Source organism: Ovis aries, chromosome 24, assembly GCF_016772045.2.
Source record: "Ovis aries strain OAR_USU_Benz2616 breed Rambouillet chromosome 24, ARS-UI_Ramb_v3.0, whole genome shotgun sequence".
In the NCBI taxonomy this organism is placed as follows: domain Eukaryota; kingdom Metazoa; phylum Chordata; class Mammalia; order Artiodactyla; family Bovidae; genus Ovis; species Ovis aries.
The window spans coordinates 10,657,424-10,680,023 of NC_056077.1; the positions used below are offsets into that span (position 1 = coordinate 10,657,424).

The 22,600-nt window shown below is 49.1% G+C and overlaps 1 protein-coding gene across 3 annotated transcripts in view; it reads right to left on the reverse strand.

Annotated features, from left to right (window-relative positions):
* The window catches only part of LOC105604659 (uncharacterized), a 166,254-nt gene that overhangs the window by 108,037 nt on the left and 35,617 nt on the right, over positions 1-22,600 (reverse strand). For all 3 annotated transcript variants that reach the window (XR_009598382.1, XM_060405888.1, XM_060405889.1), the window contains exons 16-26: positions 20,033-20,188; positions 19,364-19,548; positions 18,263-18,445; positions 17,143-17,234; positions 15,059-15,222; positions 12,266-12,425; positions 11,943-12,022; positions 9,470-9,656; positions 8,439-8,594; positions 7,689-7,822; positions 6,347-6,505 (exon numbers count right to left, since the gene is read on the reverse strand). Coding sequence is in view for 2 of the 3 variants with exons in the window: in XM_060405888.1 (XP_060261871.1) it covers positions 6,347-6,505; positions 7,689-7,822; positions 8,439-8,594; positions 9,470-9,656; positions 11,943-12,022; positions 12,266-12,425; positions 15,059-15,222; positions 17,143-17,234; positions 18,263-18,445; positions 19,364-19,548; positions 20,033-20,188 (1,656 nt within the window). In the remaining variant the exon portion in view is untranslated. The remainder of the gene's footprint in view (positions 1-6,346; positions 6,506-7,688; positions 7,823-8,438; positions 8,595-9,469; positions 9,657-11,942; positions 12,023-12,265; positions 12,426-15,058; positions 15,223-17,142; positions 17,235-18,262; positions 18,446-19,363; positions 19,549-20,032; positions 20,189-22,600) is intronic.

Consider the following 22,600-nt stretch of genomic DNA (forward strand, 5'->3'; position numbering starts at 1 on the left):
TTTATATTCTTTTGTTAAATTTATTCCTAAGTATTATTCTTTTTATGCTAGTGTAAATGAAATTATCTTAATTTCTTTCTCAGGTTTTTCATTGCTAGTGTAGAGAAATACAACTAATTTTTGTATATTCATTCTGTATCCTGCAACTTTGATAAACTCATTTATGAGCTCTAATAGACTTTTTTTTTCGGTGAGTTCATTCAGTTCATTCACTCAGTTGTGTCCGACTCTGTGCAACCCCATGGACTGCAGCACACCAGGCGTCCCTGTCCATCACCAACTCCCAGAGCTTACTCAAACTCATGTCCATCGAGTCAGTGACACCATCCAACCATCCCATCCTCTGTTATCCCCTTCTCCTCCTGCCTTCAATCTTTCCCAGCATCAGGGTCTTTTCTAGTGAGTCAGTTCTTTACATCAGGTGGCCAAAATATTGGAGTTTCAGCTTCAGCATCAGTCCTTCCAATGAATATTTAGGACTGATCTCCTTTAGGATAGACTGGTTGGATCTCCTTGTAAGGGACTCTCAAGAGTCTACTCCAACACCACAGTTCAAAAGCATCAATTCTTCGGTGCTCAGCTTTCTTTGTAGTCCAACTCTCCCATCCATACATGACTACTGGAAAAACCACAGCTTTGACTAGATGGACCTTTGTTGGCAAAGTAATGTCTCTGCTTTTTAATATGCTGTCTACGTTGATCATAGCTTTCTTTCCAAGGAGCAAGGGTCTTTTAATTTCATGGCTGCAGTCACCATCTGCAGTCATTTTGGAGCCCCCCCTCAAATAAAGTCTGTCACTGTTTCCATTGTTTCCCTTCTATTTGCCATGATGTGAGGGGACCGGATGCCATGATCTTAGTTTTCTGAATGCTGAGTTTTAAGCCAACTTTTTCACTCTCCTCTTTCACTTTAATCAAGAGGCTCTTTAGTTCTTCTTTTCTTTCTGCCATAAGGGTGGTGTCATCTTCATATCTGAGGTTATTGATATTTCTCCTGGCAATCGATTCCAGCTTGTGCTTCATCTAGCCCAGCATTTCGCATGATGTACTCTGCATAAAAGTTAAATTAGCAGGGTGACAATATGCAGCCTTGACGTACTCCTTTCCTAATTTGGAACCAGTCTGTTGTTCCATGTCCAGTTCTAACTGTTGCTTCTTAACCTGCATACAGATTTCTCAGGAGGCAGGTCAGGTGGTCTGGTATTCCCATCTCTTTAAGAATTTTACAGTTTGTTGTGATCCACACAGTCAAAGGCTTTGGCGTAGTCAATAAAGCAGAAATAGATGTTTCTCTGGAACTCTCTTGCTTTTTCTATGATCCAGTGGAGTTGGCAATTTGATTTCTGGTTCCTCTGCCTTTTCTAACAGAAGCAGAAGATATTAAGAAGAGGTGGCAAGAATACACAGAAGAACTGTACAAAAAGATCTTCACAACCCAGATAACCATGATGGTGTGATCACTCATCTAGAGCCAGACATCCTGGAATGAGAAGTCAAGTGGTCCTTAGGAAGCATCACTATGAACAAAGCTAGTGTTCTCTGCCAGCTTGAACATCTGGAAGTTCTCGGTTCAGGTACTGTTGAAGCCTGGCTTGGAGAATTTTGAGCATTACTTTACTAGTGTGTGAGATGAGTGCAACTGTTCTTTGGGATTGGAATGAAAACTGACCTTTTCCTGTGGCCACTGCTGAGTTTTCCAAATTTGCTGGTATATTGAGTGCAGCACTTTCATAGCATCATCTTTCAGGATCTGAAATAGCTCAACTGGAATTCCATCACCTCCACTAGCTTTGTTCATAGTGCTGCTTCCTAAGGACCACTTGACTTCGCATTCCAGGATGTCCGGCTCTAGGTGAGTGATCACACCATCATGGTTATCTGGGTCGTGAAGATCTTTTTTGTACAGTGCTTCTGTGTATTCTTGCCACCTCTTCTTAATATCTTCTGCTTCTGTTAGGTCCAGACCATTTCTGTTCTTTATTGTGCATGAAATGTTCCCTTGGTATCTCTAATTTTCTTGAAGAAATCGCTAGTGTTTCCCATTCTATTGTTTTCCTCTATTTCTTTGCATTGATTACTGAGGAAGGTGAGTTCATTAGGGTCTTCTATTGATATATACAAGATTGGGCTTCCAGGTGGCGCTAGTGATAAAGAATCCGCCTGCCAATGCAGGGGACACAAGAGACATGGGTAGGGATCTGGATAGGGAAGATCCCCTGGAGAAGGAAATGGCAACCCACTGTAATATTCTTGCCTGGAAAATTCCATGGACAGAGGAGCCTGGTGGGCTACAGTCCACAGCGTTGCAGAGTCAGGCATTACTGAGCGACTGACTACAATACATATACAAGATCATGTCATCTGTAAATAGAAATAATTTTACTTATTTTCCAATCTAAATGGCTTTTCTTTGCTCCTTCTTTCTGTTTTATTTCTTTTGGGGCTGAATGTCCTAGCTAGAACCTCCAGTATAATGTTAAATAGAAGTGGTGAAAAGCAGACATCTTATCTTTTCCCTGATCTTAGGGGGAAAGCATTTAGCCTCTCACCATTAAGTATGACGTTAGCTGTGGGTTTGTCACAAACGGCCTTTATCAGGTTGAGGAAGTGCCCTCCCACTGCTAGACTGCTGTGGTGTTGTACCAGATACTTTTCTGCATCTTTTGAAATGATGTGGCTTTTGTCCTTCATTCTATTAATATGATATATTACATTGATGGATATTCAAATGTTAAACCGATCTTGCATTCCTCGGATACATCTTACTTGGTCATATTGTGTAATTCTTTTTATAGACTGCTCAGTGGAGTTTTCGTAGTGTTTTCTTGAGGACTTTGCATCTGTATTTATAAGAGATAATGGTCTCTAGTTTTTCTTATGATGTTTTTGTCTTGTTTGGGCATCAGAATAATACTGGTTGCATAGAATGAACTGGGAAGTGTTTTCTCTTGACTGATCATTTAGTCAATTATTTTATAGTAAATTAGTTCTGCCACAATTCCGTCCAGTCAAGAGGTGAAAAGCCTGAGGCAGACTGGACTTTGAATCCCAGTTCTGCCATAAAGTAGCTGAGAGACCTCATACAAGTCTGTTTATGATATTTCTCTTCTATTCAGTGAGAACTGATAATACTTGCTGCACAACGGTTAAATGAGATAAGACAAACAAAGCACCTGACATGTGGTCTGGTGATCTTTATGACTCATCACTGACCGCTCTGCTTTTCCCTCTTCTACTCACTGTCAGCTTCTTAAAGATAAAGATTACCTTATTCATTCTTGTCTCCCCAGAACCTCACATGGCCTCTGCCACACTTTGGAAGGCTTGCAGAAATGCTGCCGTCAATCTCTTAATCACTTCACTAAAACCCTAGGGGCCAGATGTTTTCCAGAAATAAATTTCCCAATTCAGAACATTAATATGATGTATAAACTGCAATTACATGTAGAACTCCCACCAACCAAAAGCCAAGTATACTAATTTTTTCCAAATGTCAAACAATATGAAAAATCAGTTCACAGAAAGGGTAACGCAATAGTAGAATAAATACACAAAACAGTGTCTCCCAGCCTTAAGTCATCAGGAAATGCAAATTCAAACAACGGGATACCGTTTCCACCCACGTCAGCAATATTTTTCAAGTGCTAAAAGTAGTGGGGAGAATACGGAACTTGCTCCTGTTGGGCATGGCTGGGAGGCAGGTGATGGGTCTAGACATTCTGGAGGGCAAATTGACATAAAGCCAGCAAATGAAAAATGCCCCAATTTCCGGAAATTCTACATTGTGACATCTGCCCCAGAGACCCCCGACACACGTGCCCAGGGAGGCAAGCCCAAAGATGTTCAGGACACCAGGAGGGAAACGGCCTAATAAAATGCAGGACAGAAGCATATGCAACATGACGCAGGTATTTACAAAAGAGAGAGTAGACTTCTGTAAGACAACAGGGACGTTCTCTAAGGTCCACTGCCAAAGGAAGCACAGCATGATGTCCCAAACAGAACTCAGTGCGCGTGACAGGGCCACAGAGCAAATATATAGAAAAAGGTCTCCTTTCCAGTGATGCAGACCATAATTATGGCTTTCTCCAGGCAGCTAAGGAGGGGACCAGGAATAGGGATGATAACTGTGAAAGGGACTTTGAGCCTTATTTTAAGTGTTTTTTTCCACAAGAATTTATTCATGGAGTATTGGTATCATTTAAAATCAGCTTAATACTTAGGAGTGAAATTAAGCAGGAAGGCACTGAAAAGTACAAAACTGCTGAAAGAAATTAGAAAAGACAAATAAATGGAAAGGCATCCTCTGTTTGTAGACTGAAGACTTAATATTGCTAAGATTCAATACGACCCAAACAATCTATAGACTTAATGCAAGCCTTATCAAAATCTCAATGGCTTTTTTTTTTTTTTTGGTAGAAATAGAAAAGTCCATCTTAAAATCCATATTGAATCTCAAGGGAACTTCAAATAACCAAAACAATTTTGAAAAACAACACAATGTGAGGTCTCATGAAGCTACAGTAATCAAAACAGTATTTTGTGACCTAAAAGACACATACAGCCCAACGGACTACAATAGATTGTCCAGAAATAAGCTCACACATTTATGGTTAGGGAAAGGACAGCTTTTCAACAAATGGTGCTGGAAAAACTGGGTATTCAATGCAGAAGAAAGAAGCTGGACCCTTATCTTATGCCATATACAGAATTTAACTCAAAATGGATCGAAGACCTAACTATAAAACTCTTAGAAGAAAACATGTGATTGAAAAGCTTCATGAGACTGGATTTGGCAACTGATTTATTGAACATGACACCTACAACACAGGCAACAAAAGTAAACATGCTGAACTACTAAACATTAAACCCTTTTGTGCAACAAAATTGCTATTCATAGAGTGAAAAGGCAACCTGTGGAATGAGAGAAAATATTTGTAAACCATACATCTGATAAGGGTTTATCCAGGATACATAAAGAACTACAGCAACAACAAAATCAAAAAAAAATGACCTGATTCAAAAGGACTAAAGGATTTAAATAGACCTTTCTCTAAAGATGATAATTAAACAGCTAACAAGCCCATGAAAAGATGCTCAACATCATCAATCACTAGGGAAATGCAAATCTAAACTATGAGATCTTCATACCCATTAAGATGACTACTGTTTAAAAAAAAAACGAAGCCCAGAAAGAAGTGTTGGTGAGGACGTGGAGGAACTGGGGCACTTGCACACGGATGGTAGGGTGGTAAAATGGTGCAACTGCTATGGAGATCAAAATATTAAAAGTAGGGTTATTGCATAATTCTACTTCAGGGTATATACCCCCAAAGACTGGAAAGCAGGGACTCAGACAGGTATTTGAAGCCAAGTGTCTGCTGATGGAATGAATGGATCAGCCAAATGGGGTCCACCCATACAATGGAATCTCATTCAGACTTACAAACCTTGAGGACATTATGCTTAGTGAAACAGGCCAGTCATGGAAAGGCAGATACTATAGGATCCCACTTACGCGAGGTACCTAGAGTCGTGAAATTCAGAGACAGGAAATAGAATGGTGGTTGCCAGGGGCTGGGGGAGGGGAATGGAAAGATACTATTTAATGGGTCCAGAGTTTCAGTTCTACAAGATGAAAAAGATGGACCATGGTAACGGCCACACAACAATATGAGCGTAATGCTGCTGAACTGTATACCTAAAAATGGTGAAAATGGTCTGTTTCATGGTATGTGTGTGTGTGTGTTAGTCTCTCAGTTGTTTCCAACTCTTTGTAACCCCATGGAGTGCAGCCTGCCAGGCACCTCTGTCCATGGAATTCTCCAGACAAGAACACTGGAGTGGGTTGCCATTTTCTTGTCCAGGGGATCTTCCTGACCCAGGAATCGAACCAGGGTCTCCTGCACTACAGACAGATTCTTTACCGTTTGAGCCACCAGGGAAGCCTTGATGTGATATTTGACCACAATTAAACATTAAAAAAAAAAAACAATTAAAAAAGAAACTCAGAAAGATAACATGTGCCTTGTAGGAGCATGTTCAGAGGCTAGGCCTTCGAGTTACTCCTGATTTACCAAAAAAAGCGCACCTTCCAGGAAACCCTGCAAGTGAACCGTTTCCAAAATGCATTTTTACAGCTGGAAATCTGCATTTCCCAAGCCCCCTTGCAAACTGCCCCACGGCACATCAGCAAATGTTTAACTTCCTCAGGGACATGGGGGCCAGAGATGCCAAAAGGAAGATCTCTGGGCCTGAATTTTAGCTCCTGCGTCCTTGTAACTGAGAACCTGCTGCCCCATGCATGCTGAGCTCCAGGGACCAGCCCTGCTGGGGCGGGACTCACCTCCAGGAAGTGATTGCTCAGGGCCGGGCCCGAGTCATTCTGGAAGGTGTGGAGGATGCGGAGGCGCCTCCTGTTGCGGCTGTCATCCCAGTGCTTCCCGTAGCTCGCTTCCAGCGCCCAGTGCAGGTGTCCAGAGCCTTCCTCGTGCCGCAGCTGGACCTGGGACACACCCCCCCCAGGGAGACCCCCGAGGAAGCCTTGTGTACCTAGTCCTGAGTCTCCCCGCTGCCACCCATCCCGAGATGCAAGGCTTGCTTATTTGGGGAGAGAATTCTGTAAAAGGTATGGATTTTTGTGTTTTTTTGCACTGATTTTGATTTTATAAAATTTTGCATTCAAATATGATTTACTTTCATGACTATATTTCTAGCACCCTCTATCCCGAGGTGAGAAACTAGAAGGCCCCAACCCAAGCCTTATCCATGCCCTGATAAGGAGTAGAAAGAGCCAGCCCACCATGGGAAGATAACTTCTGATCTTCATATAAGCCCAAGACCTCCCCCTGCTCCACTCTCCCACGGCAGCCTCTGGTTCCCTGGACTGAATCTACAAGGATCAGGGTTCCCCACCTGGGGGCTCCTGGCACCCTTCTGCTTCCTCCTGCCTCCGAACCACAGGTTGAGGCAACACAGCCTCATCCATTCATTCAATTATTGGACACATTTTCCCCCAGGTACCAGGTAAGCGCTTCACTGGGCACTAAATAGCCAGGAAGGAAGGAGCCAGAAGCCCCGCCTTGGTGGAAGCAGTAGGTCAGAGGAAGAGGCAAAGTAAATTAGCCGAGAAACAGCCACTTCTCCCTTCGGCTGGGCCCTCGTCACTCTGGTAAACTGCCCGTTCCTTAATCCCTCCTTTCGCCCTTCAGTCCCAGCGTCTTTGCACTTACTGTTCCTTCTGGCTATAGCACACTTCCATGGGAACAGAACTATCTCATTTTTTACTTTTCAGCTTAAAATACATTTCCACCGAAGAAGCCTTTCCTGCAGCCCCGTCCAAATGAGACTCCCCTGTGTTTGATCCGTCTCTGCCCTGTTTATCACCCATGGCATTTATAATTCACTCGATTTGGTCCATGTATCTCGCTCTCTGACCCCCACTCAGCAATGAGACGACAGAGACGGGGGACTGCCCTGAGCACAGCTCTCCCCCAGGGTTGGGCATACAGCAGGTGTTCAATAAACGCCAGCTGAACAGAGGGGAGACAAGACCCAAGTTCCTGATCCACCCCCATACCTGACCTTGAGCAATTGACCTCTCTGAGGATGGGTTCTGGGTGCTCACCCACCACTTCCCTGACCCTGGGGGCTCTCTCCAGACCCCCTCAACTGGCTCAGGCACCCACCTTGTGACTGAAAGCTGGGATCTGCGTGCAGTGGAGTTTGTGGTTCAGCTCCAGCTTGTAGGAGGCCTCTGAGCTGCTCTCTGTCCATAGCTTCTGGCTGGTGCTGCACTCCTGAGCCAGCTGCTTGGCCTGACCTGTGCAGGGCAACCCAGAGACCCTTGCCCTTCCTCTGCCATGCAGCCCTCCATCCTCATTCTGAGCAGAGGAGCATCCGGCACAACCCCGCCTTCAGCTAGCCCTCTGGAGCTGCCTCAACTAACGTCACTCATTGGAATCTGCCAACTGGGAGGTTTTAAGAGACTGATTTATGCCCAACCCCAACACACTCAGGGCTTCCCAGTGGCTCAGACGGTAAAGAATCCGCCTGCAATGCAGAGACCTGGGCTCGGTCCCTGGGTTGGGAAGATCCCCTGGAGAAGGGCATGGCAACCCACTCCCATATCCTTGCCCAGGGAATCTCCATGGAAAGAGGAGCCTGGTGGGCTACACTTTATGGGGTCACAAAGAGTCGGACACAAATGAGCAACTAAGCAGTGCACCAATACACATACTTGGAGCTTTTCTTGTTTTAACGGGCAGGGACTCAGCTCCATTCAAAGCTAATAGAATGACTCTTTAGCTAAGGAGCTGTGCGGGAAGGCCAAAACACTCAAGGTGACATTGGCACCTAAGCCCTTGGAGCCACCACCCCAGGAAAGGGCACAAGTCCAGCCACTGCCCAGCTCGCCCCCCACCAGCACACGGGCATACCCCGGAGGCCGTACTTGATCCTCAGGTAGCTGGTCCAGAGGTGGCCCTGCCGCTGCAGCTGGCCCAGGACACGCAGCCCCACAAGCCCCGGCACAAAGAGCTCACCACCCAGGGACACCACCTGCAGCCCGTCCTTCACCTTCTTCTCCAGCAGCACTGTGGGGAGAGCGGGTGGAGAGAGGGCAGGTACAGTGTGGTCATGGGCTGTGCCCCAGGACTGCCCCCCACGACCCTAGGGTGCCAGGCAAGGAAAGGATGGGGGAGCAGCCCAGGGGGTCCCAGTAGAACCAATGCCTGAGTCTCTACCAAGGACCACTGACATCAGGGCCGCTGACAGCATTTTCACTGTCCAGCTGGCAACCGCAAAAGTCGCTTTTGTGGGTCAAGACCAAAAGGTTTTAAATAAAGTAGAATAAGACAAAACGGGATCAGACGGAAAAGAAATGACAGTGTGTCAAGGGTCATCAGGTAAATTTCACCTTCTGAAACTTGTTTCTGCTACACATTCAGCCTGATCACAGGAACAGCCATGATGGTTAAGACTATCACAAATGCACAGGCCAGCTGGTCACCGGGGCCAGCCACTCACATCACTCCCTCGGAATTTCCCAGAACACCCCACGAGGAGCACCGCTGGGAGGGCTCCATGCCAGCTCCCGCACCAGGGCCGGCGCCTGCTCAGGTGGGTGGGTATCCAGGCCAGGTTGTGTATTCAAGATCCAAACAGTGCCCTATGCAATTTGGGTCAAAAATGCAAAACGTGTTTTTTACACATCCTGTAACACATAATGTGTGTCAGAACCCAGACAGTCCAAAAGGTGCTGGTTTATAGTTCATGGGGCCAGTTGAGCACACTGGGGACCGAGGCAGAGGCTGTAAGCAGACATAAGGTCGGGGTTTTCCTTAAGTGGAATGTGAATATTAGGAGTTGGGGTGATGGGGACTTGAGTGGGGTACTCAGCCCTCCCCTTCTCTCCTGAAGCCTGGTCACTAAGGAAAGGTGGCAGGAAGGGCCCCCACCCTCCTCCTACCTGACACGCGGGCCTCATCACCCAACAGGTTGCTCAGTGACACAGAGAAGGCCAACCAGCTGCCCGCCTGCCGGCTGAGGTTTCCGATGAGGACCACAGGGCTGCCCGATGTCACCAGTTTCACCTCCAGCTGGGCCTCAAACCGCTGGGCCTCACTGCCCACTGCTGGCCACAGGTTGCTCTGGCCCTGGAAAGGTCCTAGATCACTTGAGGGGACAGGTCCCACTAACAGGCCCCACCCTGACCGTACACGCTGTTCTTAAAGCCCACAAACTCTCAGTAGACTTTAGCCCAGCCTTCCTGCTTTGTATTCCTGAGTTCATCTGCCTTAGCTTCCTCATTTCCTGTGGGCTTACCAAGAGGACTAAATGAGAGACCCAGGGTCAAAGCCGTATGTGTCCCCTGCCCATCCTAGAAAAGGCTTTGGAAAGTTCTGAAGCTCCAGCTGTTACCAGGATCGTGATGAGTCTGAGGCAGCTAGAACTGGAGATTCTCTAAAGGCCAGTGCTTCCAGGCTGCAGACAGCCCTCTGGAGAGCCACAGGCAGGCCTGCAGGGAGGGGCAGGCAATTAGCACTAGTGTGCTTAGCAAAGCGGGATTGCTTCGAGGGCTCCTGGGAGCTCTGAAATGACACGTACTCTCAGCCAGCAGGCAGCTGGGGTCCTAAGAGGAAGATGCTCTCCCCTGACACTTGGTCTTCGCACCCGGACAGGAAGCAGATTTGGGAGCTGAGAGTGTGTTCATGCTGCAAAAATTCCAACCCTGGCTCTAATTTTCAACTCGGACCTCAAAGAGAATCCACTGGAGACAGATACAGAACAACCAGACTCATGGCCAGAGGGGCCCAGAGGTCCTGCTTGGCAGGAACAAGTCTCCAGCTGCTCTTTTTATCCTTTTTGGAGTCACAGACCTGCTTGAGCATTGGCTGGAAGGTCTAAACCCTCTCCCCAGAAGGAGGACAGACACAAAACTTCTGCACAATTGCAGGGGCTCCAGAGGATCCACTGAGTCCCATTTAGGTCCTCCAGGTTGAAAACCTTAAAAAGTACCTATAGGGCTTCCTTGACGGCTCAGTGGTAAAGAATCCACCCGCCAGTGCAAGGGACACAGGTTTGATTTCCAGTCTGGGAAGAACCCACATGTGGAGAAGCAACTCAGTAGCACGCCACAACTACCCAGCCTGTGCTCTAGCACCTGGGAGCCACGAGAGAAGTCCCCGCACTGCAAACAGAGGGTAGTCCCTGCTCCCTGCAACTAGAGAAAAGATCACACAGCTACAGAGGGCCAGCACAGTCAAAAGTAAATAGATGTTTTTAAAAAATGGAAAGGTTTTTCAAATCTATAATATTATGAGCTGAACTGTGCTTCCCTCCAAAGCTAACCCCCAGGACATGTGAATGTGATCATATTTGTAAACAGGATGTTTGCAAAGGAAAGCAGGATGAGGTCATTTGTCTGGACCTTAATCCAGCCTGACTGGGAAACTTACAAAAAGAGAGATTTGGGCATAGATACCTACACAGGGCAGACAATGAGGAGACAAGGCGGAAGACAGCCACTTAAAAGCCAAGGAATCCCCAAGGCTACCAGAAACCAGGAGAGAAGCATGGATTAGAGCCTTAGCAGGAACCAACTCTGCCAGCACATTGATTTTCAACTTCTAGCCTCCAAACTATGAGAGAATTTCCATTGTTGAAGCCCCCTAAAATTCAGGGTACTTTGATAGAGCAGCCCTGGAAAACTCACACAGATTTCTCACTGTGTGCTTTGACATTTCTTCTGGAAATCTGGAGAGAAGCACTCTTTGACTTACTATTTTATACCTTTGTCTACTCTGAATTTTTTTAAGCATGCTCCTGTGTTATTCTTATTATCAATTTTTGACATCGATGGTGGTAAGATCTGAACCCATTTTTTCATTTTCATACTAGATGGTACTAGTAGGTGGATAGAGAACAACAGCTAAAGCACCAGAGGAGGGACTTCCCTGGAGGTCTAGTGGTTAAGAATCTGCCTACCAATGCAGGGGACAGGAAACTAGATTCCACTTTCCTCAGGGCAACTGAACCAACACACTGCAACTGAAAGGTCCTGCATGCCACAGTGAAGATCCCATGTGATGCAACTAAGCCCCAATAAATCAATAAATACTTTTTAAAAATCCACCTTCCAATGCAGGGGACTTGGGTTTGATCCCTGGTCAGGGAACTAAGATCCCACGTGCCATGGGGCAATTAAGCCCATGCCCCACAACTACTGAGGCCATGCCTCACAGCAAAAGATCCCATACGCTGCAGCAAAGATCTCTCATGCCACAACTAAGACTCGATGCAATCAAACAAATTAATTAATAAATTTAAAAAGAAACGAAAAACACCAAAGGAGGTGGTGATGAGTAAGCAGGGATTGGGACCGGAAGTGTCCTGGGAGGTGGCAGGTGTCAACACCAGGGGTTTGAGGACGGGGTGCAAACCTTGATGTAGTAGACATCCCTTTCATCCAGGATCAGCTCCAGGTGACCCATGCGGGCCCTCTGGACAGTCTCGATCTTTCCTGGGAGACAAAATGAGAGTTTAGAGACCAGGGCTCAACATCCTGGATCCACCCCTGCCTTCGCTGGGGGATGTCCTCCTGGCTTCCTAGTCTCTGAGCCCCGGGGTCCTCGTCCATTAAACGGGGCTCTATGTAGTGCCAACCTCAGACAGTGGCTGAGGAGTCCACAGTGAGCGGGCTGTATCTGGCCCACGGATCGGCCTGTGGCTGGGGACAGAGTGACAGGGGGACCACTGTCTTTACCATCAAGCTCAATTCTCTTCTTGGGATGCAGAAGCTTGAGACGGAACTTCCCCTGAGGCCAACTATAGCTGATGTCCACCCCGACGTCCCTGGGCACTTCCGATCCAGGCGTGCCCATGAAGATGTGAGCTGAGGCCTCTTGAGGGAGCCAGCAGTCCTTCTGGAAACACGGCAGAGTCCTCAAGACTGAGAACCCATCCAGGTCCCCCCACCTGAAAAAAGCCTGAGTTCCGGGCTTCCCCCCGTCGCTCAGTGGTAAAGAGTCCGCCTGCCAACACAGAAGACACAGGTTCCACGCCTGGTCCAGGAAGATCCCACGATCTGCGGAGCAACTACGCCCGTGCGCTGCAACTACCGAGCCTGTGCTCTGGGGCCTGGGAACTGCAGCTCCTGAGGCTACCTGCGGAAACCACTAAAGCCCAGACACTCCAGAGCCCATGATCCGAAACAAGAGAAGCCCCTGCAGTGAGAAGCCCAAGCTCTGCAGCTGGAGAACAGCTCTAGAGAAAAGCAACGAAGACCCCAAAATAAATAAATGTATGTTTCCAAAGAAACCCAAAGACCTGAGTTCTAATGGTCATTCTTGTCCTCGAAAGACAAGAACCCTAAAACCAGGAGTCTGGGGCTGTACACCCTGGAGGAGAGTCCTACAAGACAACTCAGGACCACAGGAACAGGCTCTCCGTTTTTTTGGCCAACAACCAGGGGAGCAGCCTCAACACACACCTGCCTGGACCCCCCTGGGCCCCTTCACCAGCCCAGCGTGCTCATCTCCCAGCTTTTGTGTGCTTTGCTTTTTTTTTTAAGTTTTATTTTGTATTGGGGTGTAACTGATTAACAATGTTGTGACAGTATCAGGTGGAGAATGAAGGGGCTCAGCCACGCACATACATGTATCCATTCTCCCCAAACTCCCCTCCCATCGAGGCTGCCACATAACACTGAGCAGAGTTCCCTGTGCTATACGGCAGAGCCCTGTTGGGTGTCCATTTTAAATACAGCTGTTTGTACATGTCCATCCCTAACTCCCTAGCTATCCCTTGCCCCTATCCTTCCCGCTGGCAACCATCAGCTTGTTCTCGGTCTGTGAGTCTGTTTCTGTTTTGTAAGCAAGTTCATTTGTATAACGTCTCTTTGGAGTCCACATATAAGGGATGTCACCTGATATTTCTCCTGCTTTGACTCACTTGACTCAGCATGACGCGCTCTAGGTCCACCCACGTTGCTGCAAACGGCATTACTTCATTCTTTTTAAATGGCTGAGCAACAGTCCATTATATATATGCACCACATCCTTATCCACTCCTCTGCTGATGGACATTTAGGTTGCTTCCATGTCTCGGCTATCATAAACAGTGATGCAATGAACACTGGGGTCTGTGTACTTTGCTCCTAATGCCAGGCACCTGTGACCTCCAGAACATTCCCTCCAGCAAAGGAGGGAAAAACATCTAGCTTCTTAGTCCCCAGGGGACCAAACTCCGCTACGTAAGTCCTGCTCCAGGGCTGACCAGGGAACAGGCTGATGCTGCCACTTCATCTGCCGTCACCCCTGCTCAGCTTCTTTCCTTTCCCCACCTTCTTTTCTCCACCCTCTTACTGGGTCCTCCTGGAGTCTTTTCTTCATCCATCACTTTTACCCAAATCCTTGGTTCTGGTGTGCTTCTGTGAAAATGCAGCTTAACACATGAGCCCTCTTTAATATCCTGCACCATCGTACATTCACTCAGAACCAATTAACCTCCACTGCTGTGTGCGAGGCACTGTCGCAGGCACAGGGGGTGCAGCCGAGTGTTATACACAAAGTCCTCCCTCCTGGCAGCCACACTCACAGAACCTCCAGACAGAGAAGGAAGTCAGACGGCAGCTAGTGGCTGTGAGTGCTCTGCTGACAAACTCGGAGTCAGGGGTCATTGTTCTGGACCGGGTGGTCAGGGAAGGAAGTTGTTTCTGAGGAAGGGGCATTTGATGAGACCAGAAGGCAGCAAGGCACAGAGTCAAGTGGATGACTAAGAAAGAGTGTTCCAGGCAGAGGGAATCGCCAGTGCAAAGGCCCTGGGGCAGCAACGTGCTTGGCATTTAATTAAAAGGAGGTCAGTGTGTCTGGAGAGCGGTGAACCTGGTCAAAAAGGGGGAGATGGGGATGAGAGGCTGGCACAGCTGGATCATTGAAAGCCTGCCGGTCAGGGCGCTCGGCTCCTACGCGGAGAGAAAGGGGCCACCGCAGAGTCCTGAGCAGAGGACGGACACAATCCTTTAGGGATTTTGGAAGGTCTATCTGGCTGCTGGTGGAAAACACATGGGAAGGAGACAAGAGTGGGAACTGGGAGGTCAGATAGGAGGCTGCTGAGTGTCTGTTCTGTGCCAGCTGCTGGGGACCCAGGAGTGAGAAAGGCACTGGATCTGTTCCCAGGAACTGAGTGACTAGTGGGGAAGATAGATCCTAATTAACCAGCTTCAGTAATGAACACAAATGTGACTGAAAGGGAAGGAACACAGTCCCCTTACAGTACATAGCAAATGAATATGGCCACTTCAGGGTAATCAGGGCAGGCTTCCCTGAGGAGGTGACCTCTTGAATGGAGCTATGAAGGTTGATTCAGAGTTAACAAGCCAACAAGCCAGAGACAGCATGTGCAAGGGTCCTCAGGCAGGAGGGGAACTACAAGCCCAGCCCAACAGCTCCGGGGAGGAGGCCCCCGTCTTTATGAGTGATGCTCAAGGCTGATCCCTGAGTAGAAGACCTAGGGAACCCCTGAATCCGGTTGAGAAAGAAGTTTCCCTAGGGCCTACCTGGGGGTGGAGGGTGTAGGCAGCTTCCAGCAGATACTGTTGGAGCCCCCGGTCCTGCTTCTCCAGCGTCACGGCCGCGGACACAGGCACCGAGAGCAGGAAGGGCTGGTCAGGGGCCGGCCAGCGCACCTCAGTGCAGAGCTGCCAGCCCCAGCTGCGGGATGCTGTGGGAAAGGGAGCAGGCACCACCAGTCAGGAGAGAGCTGAGGGCTCAGGGCGGGGCCACAGATGCTCCCATCAGCAAAGAAAGAGCATCTCCACATTCTTCGGAGAAACAGTGTCATTTAGTCATTAATCACAGCAGGTGGTGCTGTGTAGACCAGTGTTTCTCAGCTTTGGCACTCTCAACCCGTGGCCTGGATAATTCCTTGTTGTGGGGGACCTGGGCTCGACCCACGAGATGCCTTTAGCACCTCCCACACCAGTATGACAACCAATGATGTCAACAGACATTGCCAACTGTCCCCCGGGCAAGGGTAGGGTCAAAATCACCCCTGGTTCAGGACCCCTCATGTAGACTATCAGAATATCCGGGAGTACAATGTAGGACACAGGCTCTGGAGCAAGAAAGCCTGGATCTGCATTCCCGTTCTGCCATTGCCCAGCTGTGTGACTTTGGGCAAGTGACCTAACATCTCTGTGCTTTGGTGTTTCTCATCTGTCCATGGGGACCGATAATAGATCCAGCCCCATGCTGTAACTGGGAGGATTCACAGCTCAGTGAGTGTTCAGGACACTGCTTAGCCTAAAGAAGTAACTTAAGTAGGCCCCTCCCCCACTTTACCCCCCAAACGATTGCAAGATCTGCAGCTGATCTACCTCCTTCTCTCCCTTCTCAATTTTGTTGCCTTTCACCTGATGTTATCACCAAAGAGTTTTCTTGTGCTACTAAAATATGAAGTTCAGGACTTCCCTGGTGGTCCAGTGGTCAAGAATCCACCTGCCAATGCAGCGGACACCGGTTCGATCCCTGGCTCGGGAAGATCCCACATGCCATGGGGCAACTAAGCCTGAATGCCACAACTACTGACCCCATGCGCTGCAACTACTGAGCCTCTGCTCCGGGGCCCTCACCCTGCAACAAGAGAAGCCGCCACAGTGAGAAGGCCATGCACCACAAGAGACAGTAGTCCCCACTCACCGCAACTGACAAAAGCCTGCGTACAGCAATGAAGACCCAGCGCAGCCAAAAATACATACATATATATATACATAAAAGAGGAAACGCGAAAAGAATCTACTAAAAAAATGCCCTTCTTTACAGACTTCAAAAGCTATGGGATATCTCAGTATTTTATGAAACCAGGAGTTGGCAAACATCTTCAGTAAATGGCCAGATGGTAAATACTTGAGGTTTTGCTGGTCACACAACCATGACCGCAGTTTGCTGTTACTCAGCTCTGCTGTTGTTGAAGAAAGGCCACAGACAACGGGAGTGGCTCTGCACCAATAAAACTTCATTTCTGGGCACTGAAATATGAATTTCACTAATTGCTCACATGTGCTGAAATCGTCTTCTTTTGACTATTTTTTCAGCGTTTGGAAATGTAAAAGTCTGTTCTTAGCTCAAGGCCATCATAATAAGCCATTCTCCTACTGCTGGATATTTGAGTTGCCATCTTTTTTTTTTTCTTGCTCTGTAAATAATGATGCAACAAACATCTCTGTGCATTCAGCCCTTTTAAAGCTATTTTGGCTTATTTTCATAAGGTATAGGGAGGGCTTCCCATGTGGTGCTAGTGGTAAGGAACCCACCTGCCAATGCAGGAGATACTAAAGACATGGGTTCAATCCCTCGGTTGGGAAGATCCCCCGGACAAGGAAATGGCAACCCACTCCAATATTCTTGCTTGGAAAATTCCATGGACAGAGGAGCCTGGCAGGCTACAGTCCGTGGGGCCACAAAGAGTTGGACATGACTGAGTAACTGGACACACAGAGTCTAGACACAGCATCACTGAGTTAAGGGGCATAAGTACTTTCAGGGCAGAAGATAACTCTGGAATTTGGAGCTGTTCTCTTACCCCTCAGCCCCCAAGACGCCCATCCTGGGACAATGACACGGAGGGCCTGCTGGCACCCACCTTCCTTGCTGGTACAGGACTGGGCCTCGGAAGGGCTGGGAACATGATTGAGGCTCCTCACACCATCCCCAGTGACGAGGTACAGCTGAGAGCTGGGTGGGAAGGGAGGGAAGAGCCAGGTGAGTCACTGCATTCATCCATAAACCCACCAGGGCGAGGCGCTCGGGCAGGTCCCACCAGGAACCGGACAGGCCCTTGGGGCACCTGCACGCTGGTGGGGGAGTCAGTCCATGAACACAGAGGGTGACATGCGCTACGAAAATCCTAAAACATGGGATGACGTGGGCATAACATCCATCTCGGGGATACAGCAAGGCATTGGTTAGTTGTGGGGGGGTTGGAGGGGACACTGCAGAGGTAATATTTGGTCAGAGAATCAAAGGATGAGAAGGAGCCGGCATCCCAGAGGGATGGTGCAAAGGCCCTGGGGTGAGAATAAAGGGCGCTCTTTAGGACCACCGACAAAAGGGTGGTGAGGGGGTCAGAATGGCGGGGAGGGAGTGGGGGGAAGTAGTGGCAGGAGACGGGTGAGGGAGAGGGCAAGGCCTCCATCGGGCAGGGCAAGCATGCTGGCTGGGTCATCCTGGAGGCAAGCAAGGGATTTTAAATAGGGTAGGGGGAGCATGATAGGATTTAATTGACAAGTAAAAGGAGACCCCACTGGCTGCTGCCTGGAGAGGGTCGGGTGGGCAACAGTGGAGGTGGGGGCAGTCTGGCTTCTCCTGTTTTCTCTGAACTCACTGCTCTCTAAGTATCACCTCTCCAGGAGGCTGGGGCAGAGCAGACCCCAGGACGGACCCCCGGAAAGATCTGAGCACTGTGGGAGTCCCTACCTCCTGGTCTCCCTCAGCCCCTGTCACAGACACACCCGCCCTACCCTGACAGACACACCCCACACACCCCCCCCCCACACACACCCCACACCCCCCCCTCACTGATATGGGCAAACTATCTCACAAACACCCCCACAGACATGCAATCACATACACAGACTCACAGGCACACCCGTAGGGACACACTCTCAGACACAGGCATGTACACTCTCACAGACACCCACATGCACACCAGTGCTCACACACAGACATATTCATGGGCTCCCTCCCCAGGTTAGGGAACCCACCTGAAGCGGAACAGCTCCATGACCTCCTCTGGTGTGTTCAGATGCACCCTGAGGTCTTGGCCCTTCCTCGCCTGGATCCCACCATCCAGGCTGGCGGTGCCGTGGATACCAGTCACCCACCTCAGCCCGGCCTGCCCCAGGGCACCCACTGTGCCCATCTGTGCCGAGATCTGGAGCAGCGCGCTAAGGAAGAAGCACATGGCTGCAGCCTAGAGCCCCAGGCAATGGCCAAACCAGTGCCAACCCACGCACCACCCACGAACCCCCTGCCAGCTTCACTCCATGGTCCTGAGTCAGGGCGGCCCCTCCGCAGCAGCCATCACTGACCACACACTCCATGTGGGCCAAGAACTCTATACCTTGCCATCGAACCCTCACCATCATTAGCCCCATTTAACAGACAGACAAACCGAGGCTCACAGAGGTGACACCACCTGCATGGGTTCCACAGTTGGGACATGGAACAGCCAGTCTGGAGCCCCAGTTGTCAGAGCCCAAGCCCAAGGTCTCTATGCCCAACAAAAGGCAGCACAGGACACCCACATTCCCCACACTGGACCCAGAAGTGAAAGGCAGGTCAGCTTAGTGACTGGGAGAGTCACCCAGCTGACCTGAGACAGGTGAGCATTGTTCTGCTCAAAATCCTTGCTGTGTGGCCCTGGGTCAGCTGTGCACTCATTGTGAGTCTCAATTTCCTTAACCCTTAATGGAAATGAGAAAAGTGTCCGCCTTGTGTGTGGCCATGTGGGTTCCTGTGCCTTAAATGCTCCTCCTTCTCCCTCTGTTCCCACCCTCTCCCCCAAGAGGCAGAGGGGGCAGAGGGAAGAGCGGGGCTGAGACACAGGCTGTGAATCCCAGCTGCTGTGCTACCTTGGGCATGGAGGCTGTGCTTGCTGAGCCTCAGTCTCCTCATCTGTAAAGTGGGCACAACTGCCCAGGATCCCTTTAGTCTCTTGGCACAAAAAACACTCCATCTACAGTAGCTGGTATAAAGGTAGTCAGCAGAGCAGGGCTCCCCACTCAGCCCATGCTGATGCCCCAGCTCTCTGCAGGGGGAGGCTCTGATCCACCTATCTCCCCCAGATATGAGGGGCCAGTTACCTGGGCTTGACGTAACCATTCACAGAGAAATCTGAGCGCTGCTGGAAGTCGGCTGTCCCTCGGACCCGGATGCTGACGGCAGCCGAGACATTGAGGGTCAACCGGGCTGGGAGGCCAGACATGGTGGGAAAGGTGAGCTCTTGCATTGCTAGGTTCAGCCTCCGGTTCACCTGCACCTCCTGGCCCTGCAGTCAGAGAACCGCACAGTGCACGTGACCCCCTCACTCGCCCCTCACAACCCTCAGACAGAACCTTATCATTGTCCCCAGTTTCCAGAAGAGAAAACAGAACCCCAAAACAGATAAAAATAACCCAGCTGAGCCCATGTAGCTAGAAACCGGCAGAACTGGGGTTTGAACCAAGACGGGTTACTGCAGGTCATAGTCAGAGGTCAGGCATCCAGGCCCATCCAGGGTCTGGGCCCTCCTTGCCCACCTGGTACAGGGCACTATTTTATCACACCCATTTCACAGATGCAGAAACTGAGGCCATGGTAAATTCAACAATACGCCCAAGGCAGTAAGCACGGCAGCCAATTTTTGACCTTGGGCAGTCTGATTCCAAATTTCATGCTCTTGAGTCTGAAAGTACTTTAGTATTCCCCCAAAGCATCAAAGGAAACATCATCAGGTCAGATGGCAGGGATGGGCCAAGCCCAGCCTGAGGTACCTTCAGGAGTTTGACGGCAAGCTCAGCCAGGTTCAGGGACTGGTGCGTCACGTGGCTCCCCATCACCCCACAGTTCACAAAGCTCAACTCATGCCCGAACACCTTCATGCTCAGCTGACATTTCAGCGCCTGCCGCTCCCCGCGCCTCCGGGCCACCTGTGACCAGGAACAGGTCTGGCTTAGCCGGGCAAGGCACCTGGACCTTGGGAGGGGGAAGGGGCAGCTGGAGAGAAAGGTCAAGGGCTTGTGGGATTTAGCACAGGACCTGCAAAACTCATGGTCCACAGGCAGAACCTATGGACATATTTTCTTACACCTGCACAGTCTACCCAACACCCAGTGCAATGCGTGTGTATAAATAATAGAGGCTTTTAAAAATCCAGGCTGAATATGATCCAGCAGTATAGCCAGACAAAACTGCAATTCAAAAACATAGATGCACCCCAGTGTCCATCAGCAGAGTAATGGATAAAGATGTGGTACAATGGAATACTACTCAGCCATTAAAAAGAATGAAATAATGCCCTTTGCAGCAAACCCTAGGTTCATGCCCGAGATTGTTATACTGAGTGAAGTAGGTCAGACAGAGAAAGACAAATATCATACGATATCACTTACATGTGGAATCCAGAAAAATGATACTAAAGTGAACTTATTTACAAAGCAGAAATAGAGTCACAGGTATAGAAAACAAACTTATGGTTACCAGAGGGGAAAGGGGGGTGGATAAACTGGGAGACTGAGATTGACACATACATACTACTACATATAAAATAGATAATTAATAAGTAACTATATATAACACAGGAAACTACTCAATACTCTGTTAATACCCTAGATGTGAAAAGAATCTAAAAAAGAGTAGATATACATACATGGGGGTTTCCCTGGTGGCTCAGCTGGTAAAGAATCCGCCTGCAGTGTGGGAGACTGGCAATCCCTGGGTTGGGAAGATCCCCTGGAAGAGAGCATGGCAACCCACTCCAGTATTCTTGCCTGGAGAATCCCCACGGACAGAGAAGCCTGGAAGGTTACAGTCCATGGGGTCGCACAGAGAGTCAGACATGACTGAGCAACTAAGCACAGCACATTCATATATGGAAAGCGGAGTCACTGTGCTGCCAACCTGAAACTAACACTATATTGTAAATCAGCTATGAAAGTGAAAGTCGCTCAGTCGTGTCTGACTCTTTGCGACCCCATGAACTATATATAGTCCGTGGAATTCTCCAGGCCAGAATATTGGAGTGGGCAGCCTTTCCCTTCTCCAGGGGATCTTTCCAACCCAGGGATTGAACCCAGGTCTCCCACATGGCAGGCAGATTCTTTACCAGCTGAGCCACAACAATAAAAATTTTTGGAAAAAGTTGCAAAGTTACAGGGAGCTCCCATGCACCTCAGCCTGTTTCCTCCACTGTTAGCATCTTACACGACCAAGACGCACAGTGAAAACGAGGCAACCAACACCAGCATGTTATTAACTAAACTCCAGACTTTGTTCGGGTTTCACCGGTTTTTCCATTCCATCCTCCTTCTGTTCCAGGATTCAATCCAGCACCACGTGGTGTTTAGTATCACGTCTCTTCACTCTCCTCTGGTGCGTGACAGTTTCTTGGTCTTTATATTTCAGGCAGTATGTATTTTTAAAAATTTATCTCTACTATTTAAAACCTGTGAGATTTTATATAAAATCCAGATACCCAGCTTCTCAAAAGAAGAGAAATATTGGCCTGTCTCCCACTGCCCCCCAGTCTCCCCCTCCCCAAAAGGGCAACAGGCATTCAGAACTGAGCGGTGACTGCCAGTGAGCCGAGGCCTGAGCTACAAGCCTGTCTACCACAGTCTCCACCATGCCTGGCCGTCTCTCCAGCACTCAGGCCAAGGACTACTGTCACTCATCACTGAAGAAGTGAAGTCGCTCAGTCGTGCCCGACTCTTTGCAACCCCATGGACAGTAGCCTGCACCAAGCTCCTCCGTCCATGGGATTTTCTAGGCAAGAGTACTGGAGTGGGTTGCCGTTTCCTTCTCCAGGGAATCTTCCCAACCCAGGGATTGAACCCAGGTCTCCCGCATTGCAGACAGATGCTTTACCATCTGAGCCACCGGGGAAGTCCCACTCATCACTGCACTTGTGCAAAATATATCTTGCAAAGTGAACATATATCAAGAGCGAGAAGACAGGACGTCCCTGGTGGTACAGTGGTTAGGAATCCGCCTGCCAAGGCAGGGAACACAAGTTCAGTCACTGGTCCAGGAACATTTCACACGTCATGGAGCAGCTAAGCTGATGCGCCACAACTACCGAGCCCATACGCCGCAGCTACTGAAGCTCGCGCACCTGGAACCTGTGCTCCGCAGCGAGAGAAGCCACCGCAGCGAGAAGCGAGCACCGCAGTGAAGAGCAGCCCCCGCTCGCCGCAACCCGAGAAGGACCGCGCACGTAGCAAAGACCCCGAGCACCCAAAAGTTAACTAACTGATTAAAAAAAAACCTAAACCAAAAAAAGCCTTTAAAAAAGTGAGAAGGTAACAGACCAATTGTGTTATTCTAAGAAACTGCGGGATTGT